The sequence below is a fragment of the Procambarus clarkii genome, chromosome 18, assembly GCF_040958095.1.
Source record: "Procambarus clarkii isolate CNS0578487 chromosome 18, FALCON_Pclarkii_2.0, whole genome shotgun sequence".
Lineage (NCBI taxonomy): Eukaryota > Metazoa > Arthropoda > Malacostraca > Decapoda > Cambaridae > Procambarus > Procambarus clarkii.
The window spans coordinates 22024034-22038478 of record NC_091167.1 but is presented as its reverse complement, the minus strand read 5'-3'; the positions used below and the strand labels follow the sequence as shown (position 1 = coordinate 22038478).

General features: G+C 53.0%; 1 protein-coding gene across 1 annotated transcript in view; it reads right to left on the bottom strand.

Annotated features, from left to right (window-relative positions):
• The window catches only part of LOC138366003 (autotransporter adhesin BpaC-like), a 54430-nt gene extending 41105 nt beyond the window's left edge, over nucleotides 1-13325 (bottom strand). The window contains exon 1 of the mRNA XM_069326721.1: nucleotides 13300-13325. Within this exon, the coding sequence (XP_069182822.1) occupies nucleotides 13300-13325 (26 nt within the window). The remainder of the gene's footprint in view (nucleotides 1-13299) is intronic.
• Nucleotides 13326-14445: the final 1120 nt, after the last annotated feature.

Genomic DNA, 14445 nt, shown 5'->3' with positions numbered 1-14445 from the left:
GGATACAATGGGTGTATATCATACAAGTCTGAGGCACCACCTGTGAGATACAGTATGTCACCAGACGTATACACACATTGTATGACTACGTATATACACAATCTGCAATAGACATTGAGACAATTCAACAAAAAGTTATACAATCTTGGTGCAAAATCCTTATCTCTCTCTCCAGAATATTATCAACCTTTCCGTTGTGAGACATCCAGGCTACTTGTTCAGCAACTGTTCTTATCTCAGTGTTGCTGTTCTTATCTCAGTGTTGCTGTGTGCGTTAATCAACGGGCACTCAAGAACACAATGGGTGAGGGTGTTGTATGGTTTGACTCACACACCTGTAGTGTTGTATGGTTTGACTCACACACCTGTAGTGTTGTATGGTGTGACTCACACACCTGTTGTGTTGTATGGTGTGACTCACACACCTGTTGTGTTGTATGGTGTGACTCACACACCTGTTGTGTTGTATGGTGTGACTCACACACCTGTTGTGTTGTATGGTGTGACTCACACACCTGTAGTGTTGTATGGTGTGACTCACACACCTGTTGTGTTGTATGGTGTGACTCACACACCTGTTGTGTTGTATGGTGTGACTCACACACCTGTTGTGTTGTATGGTGTGACTCACACACCTGTTGTGTTGTATGGTGTGACTCACACACCTGTAGTGTTGTATGGTGTGACTCACACACCTGTAGTGTTGCATGGTGTGACTCACACACCTGTAGTGTTGTATGGTGTGACTCACACACCTGCAGTGTTGTATGGTGTGACTCACACACCTGTTGTGTTGTATGGTGTGACTCACACACCTGTTGTGTTGTATGGTGTGACTCACACACCTGTAGTGTTGTATGGTGTGACTCACACACCTGTTGTGTTGTATGGTGTGACTCACACACCTGTAGTGTTGTATGGTTTGACTCACACACCTGTAGTGTTGTATGGTGTGACTCACACACCTGTTGTGTTGTATGGTGTGACTCACACACCTGTTGTGTTGCATGGTGTGACTCACACACCTGTAGTGTTGTATGGTGTGACTCACACACCTGTAGTGTTGTATGGTGTGACTCACACACCTGTAGTGTTGTATGGTGTGACTCACACACTTGTAGTGTTTGCATTGATTGATCAACCAGGCTGTGATTCATACGTCAGGCTGTGAGCAGCCGCGTCAAACAGCCTGGTTGACCAGTCCAGCAACGTGGAGGCCTGGTCGACGACCGGGCCGCGGGGACGCTAAGCCCCGGAAATACTCCCAGGTAACCCCAAGGTGACGTAGCCGAGGAGCACTTGACTCCTTAAACAGTCGAAATTTAGTCTTCATGTCCATAGTTGAGGCCTGTAAGACAAGGAGAACTGAGCCACAGCTGAACGGTCACACAGTGAAATTCGTGAGGATTCCGTCACATGTTGGGGTAGTGGTGAAGGTGGCGGGGGATGACCCGGCCAAACACCCCACATTAACACCACAAGTTGACATTATTATGGTTTAACAGTGAGGCAAATAAGAAGCAAAATAATAATTATTCCGACACAGGCAGAAGTGGTGAGTAAGCGAAGCCTAACTACACAATACTACGTGTGTACTCACCTAGTTGTGCTTGCGGGGGTTGAGCTCTGGTTCTTTGGTCCCGCCTCTCAACTGTCAATCAACTGGTGTACAGGTTCCTGAGCCTATTGGGCTCTATCATATCTACACTTGAAACTGTGTATGGAGTCAGCCTCCACCACATCACTTCCTAATGCATTCCATTTGTCAACCACTCTGACACTAAAAAAGTTCTTTCTAATATCTCTGTGGCTCATTTGGGCGCTCAGTTTCCACCTGTGTCCCTTAGTGCGTGTGCCCCTTGTGTTAAATAGACTGTCTTTATCTATCCTATCAATTCCCTTGAGAATCTTGAATGTGGTGATCATGTCCCCCCTAACTCTTCTGTCTTCCAGCGAAGTGAGGTTTAATTCCCATAGTCTCTCCTCGTAGCTCATACCTCTCAGCTCGGGTACTAGTCTGGTGGCAAACCTTTGAACCTTTTCCAGTTTAGTCTTATCCTTGACTAGATATGGACTCCATGCTGGAGCTGCATACTCCAGGATTGGCCTGACATATGTTGTATACAAAGTTCTGAATGATTCTTTACACAAGTTTCTGAATGCCGTTCTTATGTTGGCCAGCCTGGCATATGCCGCTGATGTCATCCTCTTGATATGTGCTGCAGGGGACAGGTCTGGCGTGATATCAACCCCCAAGTCATTTTCTCTCTCTGACTCTTGAAGAATTTTATCTCCCAGATGATACCTTGTATCTAGCCTCCTGCTCCCTACACCTATCTTCATTACATTACATTTGCTTGCGTTAAACTCTAACAACAATTTGTTCGACCATTCCTTCAGCTTTTCTAGGTCTTCTTGAAGCCTCAAGCAGTCCTCCTCTGTCTTAATCCTTCTCATCATTTTGGCATCGTCAGCAAACATTGAAAGAAATGAATCTATACCCTCCGGGAGATCATTTACATATATCAGAAACAAGATAGGACCGAGTACAGAGCCCTGTGGGACTCCACTGGTGACTTCACGCCAATCCGAGGTCTCACCCCTCACCGTAACTCTCTGCTTCCTATTGCTTAGGTACTTTCTTATCCACTGGAGCACCTTACCAGCTACACCTGCCTGTCTCTCCAGCTTATGTACCAGCCTCTTATGCGGTACTGTGTTTATCTGGTTGATGGGGTTCTGGGAGTTCTTCTACTCCCCAAGCCCGGCCCGAGGCTAGGCTTGACTTGTGAGAGCTTGGTCTACTAGGCTGTTGCTTGAAGCGGCCCGCAGCCCCACATATCCACCACAGCCCGGTTGGTCCTGCATTCCTTGGAGGAAACAATCTAGTTTCCTCTTGAAGATGTCCACGGTTGTTCCTGCAATATTTCTTATGCTCGCTGGGAGGATGTTGAACAACCGCGGACCTCTGATGTTTATACAGTGTTCTCTGATTGTGCCTATGGCACCTCTGTTCTTCACTGGTTCTATTCTGCATTTTCTTCCATATCGTTCACTCCAGTACGTTGTTATTTTACTATGTTTGACATGCTGTTTTCCTACTATGGGCAGATTCGATTGTGTTTTGTACTCTGTATTTCAGCTCCTCATCTTTGCCGTACCTGAGTACCTGGAATTTATCACTGTTAAACATCATGTTATTTTCTGCTGCACAATCGAAAACTTTGTTAATATCCGCTTGTAGTTTTTCAATGTCTTCAGCCGAGATAATTTTCAAGCTGATTTTTGTGTCATCTGCAAAGGATGACACGAAGCTGTGACTTGTGTCAAAGGTTTTCCGACAATCCAAGAAAATACAATCCGCCCAGCCTTCTCTTTCTTGCTTAATTTTTGTCACCTGGTCGTAGAATTCTATTAAGCCTGTAAGGCAAGATTCACCCTCCCTGAACCCATGTTGGCGATTTGTCACGAGGTCTCTTCTCTCCAGGTGTGTTACTAGGTTCTTTCTCACGATATTCTCCATCACCTTGCATGGTATACAAGTCAAGGACACTGGCCTGTAGTTCAGTGCCTCGTGTCTGTCGCCCTTTTTGTATATTGGGACCACATTCGCCGTCTTCCATATTTCTGGTAGGTCTCCCGTCTCCAGTGACCTACTATACACTATGGAGAGTGGCAAGCAAAGTGCCTCTGCACACTTTTTCAGTACCCATGGTGAGATCCCGTCTGGACCAACAGCCTTTCTAACATCCAGATCCAGCAGGTGTCTCTTGACCTCTTCTCTCGTAATTTCGAACCCTTCTATGGCCGCCTGGTTTACTTCCTTTTCTCCTAGCACAGTGACCTCACCTTGTTCTATTGTGAAGACCTCCTGGAACCTCTTGTTGAGTTCTTCACACACCTCTTTGTCATTCTCTGTATTCCTGTTCTCGCCTGTTCTAAGTTTCATTACCTGTTCTTTCACTGTTGTTTTCCTCCTGATGTGACTGTGGAGTAGCTTTGGTTCGGTCTTGGCTTTGTTTGCTAAATCATTTTCATAATTTTTCTCTGCTTCTCTTCTCACCCTAACATACTCATTCCTGGTTCTCTGGTATCTCTCTCTGCTCTGCAAGTAACAAAGTCAGTAGACTAACAGATGTTGTCACAGCTCGTATAAGACTTGGCTACAAGTATCTCTGGTAGTTCGGCTTGTATAGGGATCTAGATGAAGTAAAGTGTAAAGTGTGTGGACATAGGCAGGGACACACACTCGAACACTATATCTTGGATTGTAGTAAAATTGAGCCTTTTAGAGATAAATCTAAGCTCACGCTGTATGATATGGCAACCTATCTTATTACCATGGATAAATTACCTGAAATCCTTGCACTGTATCCTCATTTTGCTTCCAGTAGATGAACGACATATGAGATTAAGAAACAAGTAGTGTATTGTGAAGACTAATAATAAACAGAAGCTCCCCTAAGACTCTGTAATATCCCCATTGGTCAAACTATTATGTATTAGCGATAAGACCTACCATTAATGTATAATGACTTACTGTAAATATATAGCTCTTGTAATAGCACTTTCTCTGTAACTAGCTGACATTGTAACTATAAGGTGTGAAGGATAGATGAAATTGTTTATGTAATAATCTAAGATGAGGTCTGACAAAGACCTTTTGTGCCCTCTGTAATGCTTTTGCGCTACCGCTCACAGGATGAGTATGGGGTGCACAATAAACTAGCCGCCTTCGGCGGCAACAATCAAATCAAATCTCTGCTTTCTGGTGTTCTGTTATTCCGGATGTTCCTCCGCGCCCTTTTGTTCAGTTCCTTTATTTCCATACATGCCCTATTATACCATGGATTCTTCTTTTACTTCTCGGATTTTTCCCTTTGGGCCGGGATGAACCTGTTTACTGCCTCCTGACACTTTTGGGTGACATAGTCCATCATATCTTGTACAGACTTAGCTCTGAGGTCTGTGTCCCAAGGTATTTCCCTTAGGAAACTTCTCATCTCCTCATAATTACCTTTCGGTATGCCAGCCTTTTGTTTCCTAGTTCATTTTTTGGGAGAGATAATTCCTAGCTCTACCAGGTACTCAAAGTTTAATACACTGTGGTCACTCATTCCCAAGGGGGCTTCCAACTAACTTCCCTTATATCCCACTTCTTTAGGGTAAATATCAGATCGAGCATTGCTGGTTCATGTTCTGCTCTCATTCTTGTTGGTTCCTTGACGTGCTGGCTTAGAAAGTTTCTTGTTGCCATGTCCAGCAGCTTAGCTCTCCATGTTTCTGGTCCTCCATGCGGGTCTCTGTTCACCCAATCTATCTCCCGTGGTTGAAGTCTCCCATGATTAGTAGTCCAGATCCATTCTTGCTAGCAACAGAAGCTGCTATCTCTATTATGTTAATGGTAGCCATGTTGTTTCTATCATATTCCTGTCTGGGTCTTCTGTCATTTGGTGGTGGATTATATATGACTACGACTATAATTTTGTGTCCTCCAGTTGTTATGGTACCTGTTATGTAGTCACTGAAACCTTCACAGCCCTAAATAAACATCTCAAAATCCCAGCCTTTTCTTACCATCAGGGCTACACCACCACCGCCTCTTCCTTCTCTCTCTTTCCTCATAACATAATAGTCCTGTGGGAACACTGCGTTTGTTATGGTTTTCATTAGCTTTGTTTCTGTGAGTGCTATTATATCTGGGTTTTCTGTCAGGTGGTGGTGGTGACGTAACTACCGTGTACAGTGGTGGTGGTGGTGACGTAACAACCGTGTAGGGTGGTGGTGGTGGTGATGTAACTACCGTGTACAGTGGTGGTGACGTAACTACCGTGTACAGTGGTGGTGGTGGTGACGTAACTACCGTGTACGGTGGTGGTGGTGGTGACGTAACTACCGTGTACGGTGGTGGTGGTGGTGATGTAACTACCGTGTACAGTGGTGGTGACGTAACTACCGTGTACAGTGGTGGTGGTGGTGACGTAACTACCGTGTACGGTGGTGGTGGTGGTGACGTAACTACCGTGTACAGTGGTGGTGGTGGTGACGTAACTACCGTGTACAGTGGTGGTGGTGGTGACGTAACTACCGTGTACAGTGGTGGTGGTGGTGACGTAACTACCGTGTACAGTGGTGGTGGTGGTGACGTAACTACCGTGTACAGTGGTGGTGGTGGTGACGTAACTACCGTGTACGGTGGTGGTAGTGATGGTGACGTAACGACCGTGTACAGTGGTGGTGGTGGTGACGTAACTACTGTGTACGGTGGTGGTGGTGGTGACGTAACTACCGTGTACGGTGGTGGTAGTGATGGTGACGTAACTACCGTGTACGGTGGTGGTGGTGGTGATGACAACTACGGTGTACGGTGGTGGTGGTGGTGGTGGTGATGACGTAACTACGGTGTACGGTGGTGGTGGTGGTGACGTAACTACGGTGTACGGTGGTGGTGACGTAACTACCGTGTACGGTGGTGGTGGTGGTGACGTAACTACCGTGTACAGTGGTGGTGGTGACGTAACTACCGTGTACGGTGGTGGTAGTGATGGTGACGTAACTACCGTGTACAGTGGTGGTGGTGGTGACGTAACTACTGTGTACGGTGGTGGTGGTGGTGACGTAACTACCGTGTACGGTGGTGGTAGTGATGGTGACGTAACTACCGTGTACGGTGGTGGTGGTGGTGACGTAACTACCGTGTACAGTGGTGGTGGTGGTGACGTAACTACCGTGTACAGTGGTGGTGGTGGTGACGTAACTACCGTGTACAGTGGTGGTGGTGGTGACGTAACTACCGTGTACAGTGGTGGTGGTGGTGACGTAACTACCGTGTACAGTGGTGGTGGTGGTGACGTAACTACCGTGTACAGTGGTGGTGGTGGTGGTGACGTAACTACCGTGTACAGTGGTGGTGGTGGTGACGTAACTACCGTGTACAGTGGTGGTGGTGGTGACGTAACTACCGTGTACGGTGGTGGTAGTGATGGTGACGTAACTACCGTGTACAGTGGTGGTGGTGGTGACGTAACTACTGTGTACGGTGGTGGTGGTGGTGACGTAACTACCGTGTACGGTGGTGGTAGTGATGGTGACGTAACTACCGTGTACGGTGGTGGTGGTGGTGATGACAACTACGGTGTACGGTGGTGGTGGTGGTGGTGGTGATGACGTAACTACGGTGTACGGTGGTGGTGGTGGTGACGTAACTACGGTGTACGGTGGTGGTGACGTAACTACCGTGTACGGTGGTGGTGGTGGTGACGTAACTACCGTGTACAGTGGTGGTGGTGGTGACGTAACTACCGTGTACGGTGGTGGTAGTGATGGTGACGTAACTACCGTGTACAGTGGTGGTGGTGGTGACGTAACTACTGTGTACGGTGGTGGTGGTGGTGACGTAACTACCGTGTACGGTGGTGGTAGTGATGGTGACGTAACTACCGTGTACGGTGGTGGTGATGACAACTACGGTGTACGGTGGTGGTGGTGGTGGTGGTGATGACGTAACTACGGTGTACGGTGGTGGTGGTGGTGACGTAACTACGGTGTACGGTGGTGGTGGTGGTGACGTAACTACCGTGTACGGTGGTGGTGGTGGTGACGTAACTACCGTGTACAGTGGTGGTGGTGGTGACGTAACTACCGTGTACAGTGGTGGTGGTGGTGACGTAACTACCGTGTACAGTGGTGGTGGTGGTGACGTAACTACCGTGTACAGTGGTGGTGGTGGTGACGTAACTACCGTGTACAGTGGTGGTGGTGGTGGTGACGTAACTACCGTGTACAGTGGTGGTGGTGGTGACGTAACTACCGTGTACAGTGGTGGTGGTGGTGACGTAACTACCGTGTACAGTGGTGGTGGTGGTGACGTAACTACCGTGTACAGTGGTGGTGGTGGTGACGTAACTACCGTGTACAGTGGTGGTGGTGGTGACGTAACTACCGTGTACGGTGGTGGTAGTGATGGTGACGTAACTACCATGTACAGTGGTGGTGGTGGTGACGTAACTACTGTGTACGGTGGTGGTGGTGGTGACGTAACTACCGTGTACGGTGGTGGTAGTGATGGTGACGTAACTACCGTGTACGGTGGTGGTGGTGGTGATGACAACTACGGTGTACGGTGGTGGTGGTGGTGGTGGTGATGACGTAACTACGGTGTACGGTGGTGGTGGTGGTGACGTAACTACGGTGTACGGTGGTGGTGGTGGTGACGTAACTACCGTGTACGGTGGTGGTGGTGGTGACGTAACTACCGTGTACGGTGGCGGTGATGGTGACGTAACTACCGTGTACAGTGGTGGTGGTGGTGACGTAACTACTGTGTACGGTGGTGGTGGTGGTGACGTAACTACCGTGTACGGTGGTGGTAGTGATGGTGACGTAACTACCGTGTACGGTGGTGGTGGTGGTGATGACAACTACGGTGTACGGTGGTGGTGGTGGTGGTGGTGATGACGTAACTACGGTGTACGGTGGTGGTGGTGGTGACGTAACTACGGTGTACGGTGGTGGTGACGTAACTACGGTGTACGGTGGTGGTGACGTAACTACCGTGTACGGTGGTGGTGGTGGTGACGTAACTACCGTGTACAGTGGTGGTGGTGGTGACGTAACTACCGTGTACGGTGGTGGTAGTGATGGTGACGTAACTACCGTGTACAGTGGTGGTGGTGGTGACGTAACTACTGTGTACGGTGGTGGTGGTGGTGACGTAACTACCGTGTACGGTGGTGGTAGTGATGGTGACGTAACTACCGTGTACGGTGGTGGTGGTGGTGATGACAACTACAGTGGTGGTGGTGGTGGTGGTGATGACGTAACTACGGTGTACGGTGGTGGTGGTGGTGACGTAACTACGGTGTACGGTGGTGGTGGTGGTGACGTAACTACCGTGTACAGTGGTGGTGGTGGTGACGTAACTACCGTGTACAGTGGTGGTGGTGGTGACGTAACTACCGTGTACAGTAGTGGTGGTGGTGGTGACGTAACTACCGTGTACAGTGGTGGTGGTGGTGACGTAACTACCGTGTACAGTGGTGGTGGTGGTGACGTAACTACCGTGTACAGTGGTGGTGGTGGTGACGTAACTACCGTGTACAGTGGTGGTGGTGGTGACGTAACTACTGTGTACAGTGGTGGTGGTGGTGACGTAACTACCGTGTACAGTGGTGGTGGTGACGTAACTACCGTGTACAGTGGTGGTGGTGGTGACGTAACTACCGTGTACAGTGGTGGTGGTGGTGGTGACGTAACTACCGTGTACAGTGGTGGTGGTGGTGACGTAACTACCGTGTACAGTGGTGGTGGTGGTGACGTAACTACCGTGTTCGGTGGTGGTAGTGATGGTGACGTAACTACCGTGTACAGTGGTGGTGGAGGTGACGTAACTACTGTGTACGGTGGTGGTGGTGGTGACGTAACTACCGTGTACGGTGGTGGTAGTGATGGTGACGTAACTACCGTGTACGGTGGTGGTGGTGGTGATGACAACTACGGTGTACGGTGGTGGTGGTGGTGGTGGTGATGACGTAACTACGGTGTACGGTGGTGGTGGTGACGTAACTACGGTGTACGGTGGTGGTGGTGGTGACGTAACTACCGTGTACGGTGGTGGTGGTGGTGACGTAACTAACGTGTACGGTGGTGGTGGTGGTGACGTAACTACCGTGTACGGTGGTGGTAGTGATGGTGACGTAACTACCGTGTACGGTGGTGGTGGTGGTGATGACGTAACTACGGTGTACGGTGGTGGTAGTGATGGTGACGTAACTACCGTGTACGGTGGTGGTGGTGGTGACGTAACTACCGTGTACGGTGGTGGTGACGTAACCAGTGTGCGTCACGCGACGCCACAATGACGCAGCTCATTAAGGCATGACGCAATTACGCATAAAACGCTGGCGGGTGTGTGACGCCCCTGACCACAGTCACCCTGGCGGGGATGTGACGCCCCTGACCATAGTCACCCTGGCGGGTGTGTGACGCCCCTGACCACAGTCTCCCTGGCGGGTGTGTGACGCCCCTGACCACAGTCACCCTGGCGGGTGTGTGACGCCCCTGACCACAGTCACCCTGGCGGGTGTGACGCCCCTGACCATAGTGCCCCTGGCGGGTGTGTGACGCCCCTGACCATAGTGCCCCTGGCGGGTGTGTGACGCCCCTGAGCACAGTCTCCCTGGCGGGTGTGTGACGCCCCTGAGCACAGTCACCCTGGCGGGTGTGTGACGCCCCTGACCACAGTCTCCCTGGCGGGTGTGTGACGCCCCTGAGCACAGTCACCCTGGCGGGTGTGTGACGCCCCTGACCACAGTCACCCTGGCGGGTGTGTGACGCCCCTGACCACAGTCTCCCTGGCGGGTGTGTGACGCCCCTGAGCACAGTCACCCTGGCGGGTGTGTGACGCCCCTGACCACAGTCACCCTGGCGGGTGTGTGACGCCCCTGACCACAGTCTCCCTGGCGGGTGTGTGACGCCCCTGACCACAGTCTCCCTGGCGGGTGTGTGAAGCCCCTGACCACAGTCTCCCTGGCGGGTGTGTGACGCCCCTGACCACAGTCACCCTGGCGGGTGTGTGACGCCCCTGACCATAGTCTCCCTGGCGGGTGTGTGACGCCCCTGACCACAGTCTCCCTGGCGGGTGTGTGACGCCCCTGACCATAGTACCCCTGGCGGGTGTGTGACGCCCCTGACCATAGTCTCCCTGGCGGGTGTGTGACGCCCCTGACCATAGTCACCCTGGCGGGTGTGTGACGCCCCTGACCACAGTCACCCTGGCGGGTGTGTGACGCCCCTGACCACAGTCTCACTGGCGGGTGTGTGACGCCCCTGACCACAGTCACCCTGGCGGGTGTGTGACGCCCCTGACCACAGTCTCCCTGGCGGGTGTGTGACGCCCCTGACCATAGTCTCCCTGGCGGGTGTGTGACGCCCCTGACCACAGTCACCCTGGCGGGTGTGTGACGCCCCTGACCACAGTCTCCCTGGCGGGTGTGTGACGCCCCTGACCATAGTCTCCCTGGCGGGTGTGTGACGCCCCTGACCATAGTGCCCCTGGCGGGTGTGTGACGCCCCTGACCATAGTCTCCCTGGCGGGTGTGTGACGCCCCTGACCAGTCTCCCTGGCGGGTGTGTGACGCCCCTGACCACAGTCTCCCTGGCAGGTGTGTGACGCCCCTGACCACAGTCACCCTGGCGGGTGTGTGACGCCCCTGACCATAGTGCCCCTGGCGGGTGTGTGACGCCCCTGAGCATAGTGCCCCTTTCGGGTGTGTGACGCCCCTGACCATAGTCTCCCTGGCGGGTGTGTGACGCCCCTGACCAGTCTCCCTGGCGGGTGTGTGACGCCCCTGACCACAGTCTCCCTGGCAGGTGTGTGACGCCCCTGACCACAGTCACCCTGGCGGGTGTGTGACGCCCCTGACCATAGTGCCCCTGGCGGGTGTGTGACGCCCCTGAGCATAGTGCCCCTTTCGGGTGTGTGACGCCCCTGACCATAGTCTCCCTGGCGGGTGTGTGACGCCCCTGACCAGTCTCCCTGGCGGGTGTGTGACGCCCCTGACCACAGTCACCCTGGCGGGTGTGTGACGCCCCTGACCACAGTCTCCCTGGCGGGTGTGTGACGCCCCTGACCAGTCTCCCTGGCGGGTGTGTGACGCCCCTGACCATAGTCACCCTGGCGGGTGTGTGACGCCCCTGACCATAGTCACCCTGGCGGGTGTGACGCCCCTGACCATAGTCACCCTGGCGGGTGTGTGACGCCCCTGACCACAGTCACCCTGGCGGGTGTGACGCCCCTGACCACAGTCACCCTGGCGGGTGTGTGACGCCCCTGACCATAGTCACCCTGGCGGGTGTGTGACGCCCCTGACCACAGTCTCCCTGGCGGGTGTGTGACGCCCCTGACCACAGTCACCTTGGCGGGTGTGTGACGCCCCTGACCATAGTACCCCTGGCGGGTGTGTGACGCCCCGGAGCACGGTGACGCTCGACCTCTCACAGTATTTGTATGTAAATGCCTACCAAAATGAGCCTCATTGTTGAGCCGCCATGAAAAATATGGATAAATCGAGGCGAGAGAGACTCCCGCCATGAGCTATTTGGGACCTGAAGCGACAGGACGCAGCGGGTGTCGTCTTTTGTCGCCTTGGCGAGGCGGGCAGCGGTGTCCTGCCGCCCGTGTTGCAGGCAGCTGCTGCTGCTGCTGCTGCTGCTGCTGCCTGCACTCATGCCTCTCCCGCTCCCAAAATACGAGGCGCATTTTTGTCAAAATTGTGGAAACGGACGCAGTGAGTTCGACAGCCGAATTACCCCCCGTTTTTTGCCGGAATTACCCACGATTATGAATAGGGCAGATGCCGCGGTGGTTGCCAGGCCTCGCCAGCCGCGCCACCCTCCTCCTCCTCCTCCTCTACGTAACATGTCTTCTCTCATCTTGTAGTACTATACATTACTAGTTTAAGGAGTCGTCACGACTGTTACGGTGTGACTGTGACGCTGATGGTGACGGTGGTGTAAGTACACAGTGAAGCAGGAGATGGCAGCGCGCGCGAGTCTCGTGCGGGCGACCCGGTTATGTCGACCCACCATTGGCGGACCGTGGGCTCAGGCGGTAAAAAAAGAGGTGGTGGTAAAGGGTGGTGGAGGGGGGGGAAGGGGGTAGCGAGGGGCACAACCCGTGCCCGTCGCGTGGTCAAAGGCTGAGGGGCAGGCCGGCCAGCACAATACTGACAGGACGCTTTGTCCCGAGAGGGTTGTCGTCGCTCTTTGATTCGGCGAGGCTGGCTGGGCGCGACGCGGGGTTATGTTACCAGCGGGGCGAGGGTTCGCGCCCCAGCACGTGGCCCAACTCTTCCCCCGCCCGGGTTTGAAAGGCTTTAATTGGGCGACCTTCGATGCCCCTCCCTCTGGTGGAGGCCGGGGCACAGGATAGGGTCAGCGGCGGCGTGGGGCGGGGCATGGAGGCCGGGGCACGCACGCTCGCCACAGCTCCCTCTTTTTTATATCACTTGTATAGCGCCGGCGGGCAAGTCGCGTGCGTCCTGGACTACCTGTTGCTCCTGCCGCTACTTCACCGCTCCTGGGTGTGTGCTCCTGCTACTGTGATACACCTAACAATGGCTCCATGAACCACGGAGCTGTGTATAGTGTGCTGTGACTTGTGTGCGTGTCTGTGCCGCTGTGTTACTCTGTGCCACCGCCAGGCACCTCCAGCAGGCGCCCTGGCCGCCTGCTCAACCTCAGTAGTAACTGTATGATAACTTGAGCGAGAAAAGTTAGTGTAGACGAGAGAGGAGTTACCAGAGACCAGCGTCGCGCCGCCCCATGATCGCCACCATCCCTGTCGAGGCGTCGGTGGCCGCACTCGGGACTTCATGCACCATTATACAAGGTATGTACAAGCAGGAGGGATGTGTACATGCAGGAGGGGTGTGTGTACAAGCAGGAGGGATGTGTACATGCAGGAGGGGTGTGTGTACATGCAGGAGGGGTGTGTGTACATGCAGGAGGGGTGTGTGTACAAGCAGGAGGGGTGTGTGTACAAGCAGGAGGGGTGTGTGTACATGCTGGATGGGTGTGTGTACATGCTGGAGGGGTGTGTGTACAAGCAGGAGGGATGTGTACATGCAGGAGAGGTGTGTGTACATGCAGGAAGGTGTGTGTACATGCTGGAGGGGTGTGTGTACAAGCAGGAGGGATGTGTACATGCAGGAGGGGTGTGTGTACATGCAAGAGGGGTGTGTGTACATGCAGGAGGGGTGTGTGTACATGCTGGAGGGGTGTGTGTACAAGCAGGAGGGGTGTGTGTACATGCTGGAGGGGTGTGTGTACAAGCAGGAGGGATGTGTACATGCAGGAGGGGTGTGTGTACATGCAGGAGGGGTGTGTGTACAAGCAAGAGGGATGTGTACATGCAGGAGGGGTGTGTGTACAAGCAGGAGGGGTGTGTGTACATGCTGGAGGGGTGTGTGTACAAGCAGGAGGGTGTGTGTACAAGCAGGAGGGATGTGTACATGCAGGAGGGGTGTGTGTACAAGCAGGAGGGGTGTGTGTACATGCTGGAGGGGTGTGTGTACAAGCAGGAGGGTGTGTGTACATGCAGGAGGGGTGTGTACATGCAGGAGGGATGTGTACATGTAGGAGGGGTGTGTGTACATGCAAGAGGGGTGTGTGTACATGCAGGAGGGGTGTGTGTACAAGCAGGAGGGGTATGTGTACATGCTGGAGGGGTGTGTGTACAAGCAGGAGGGTGTGTGTACATGCAGGAGGGGTGTGTACATGCAGGAGGGATGTGTACATGTAGGAGGGGTGTGTGTACATGCAAGAGGGGTGTGTGTACATGCAGGAGGGGTGTGTGTACATGCAAGAGGGGTGTGTACATGCAGGAGGGGTGTGTGTACATGCAGGAGGGGTGTGTGTACATGCAAGAGGGGTGTGTACATGCAG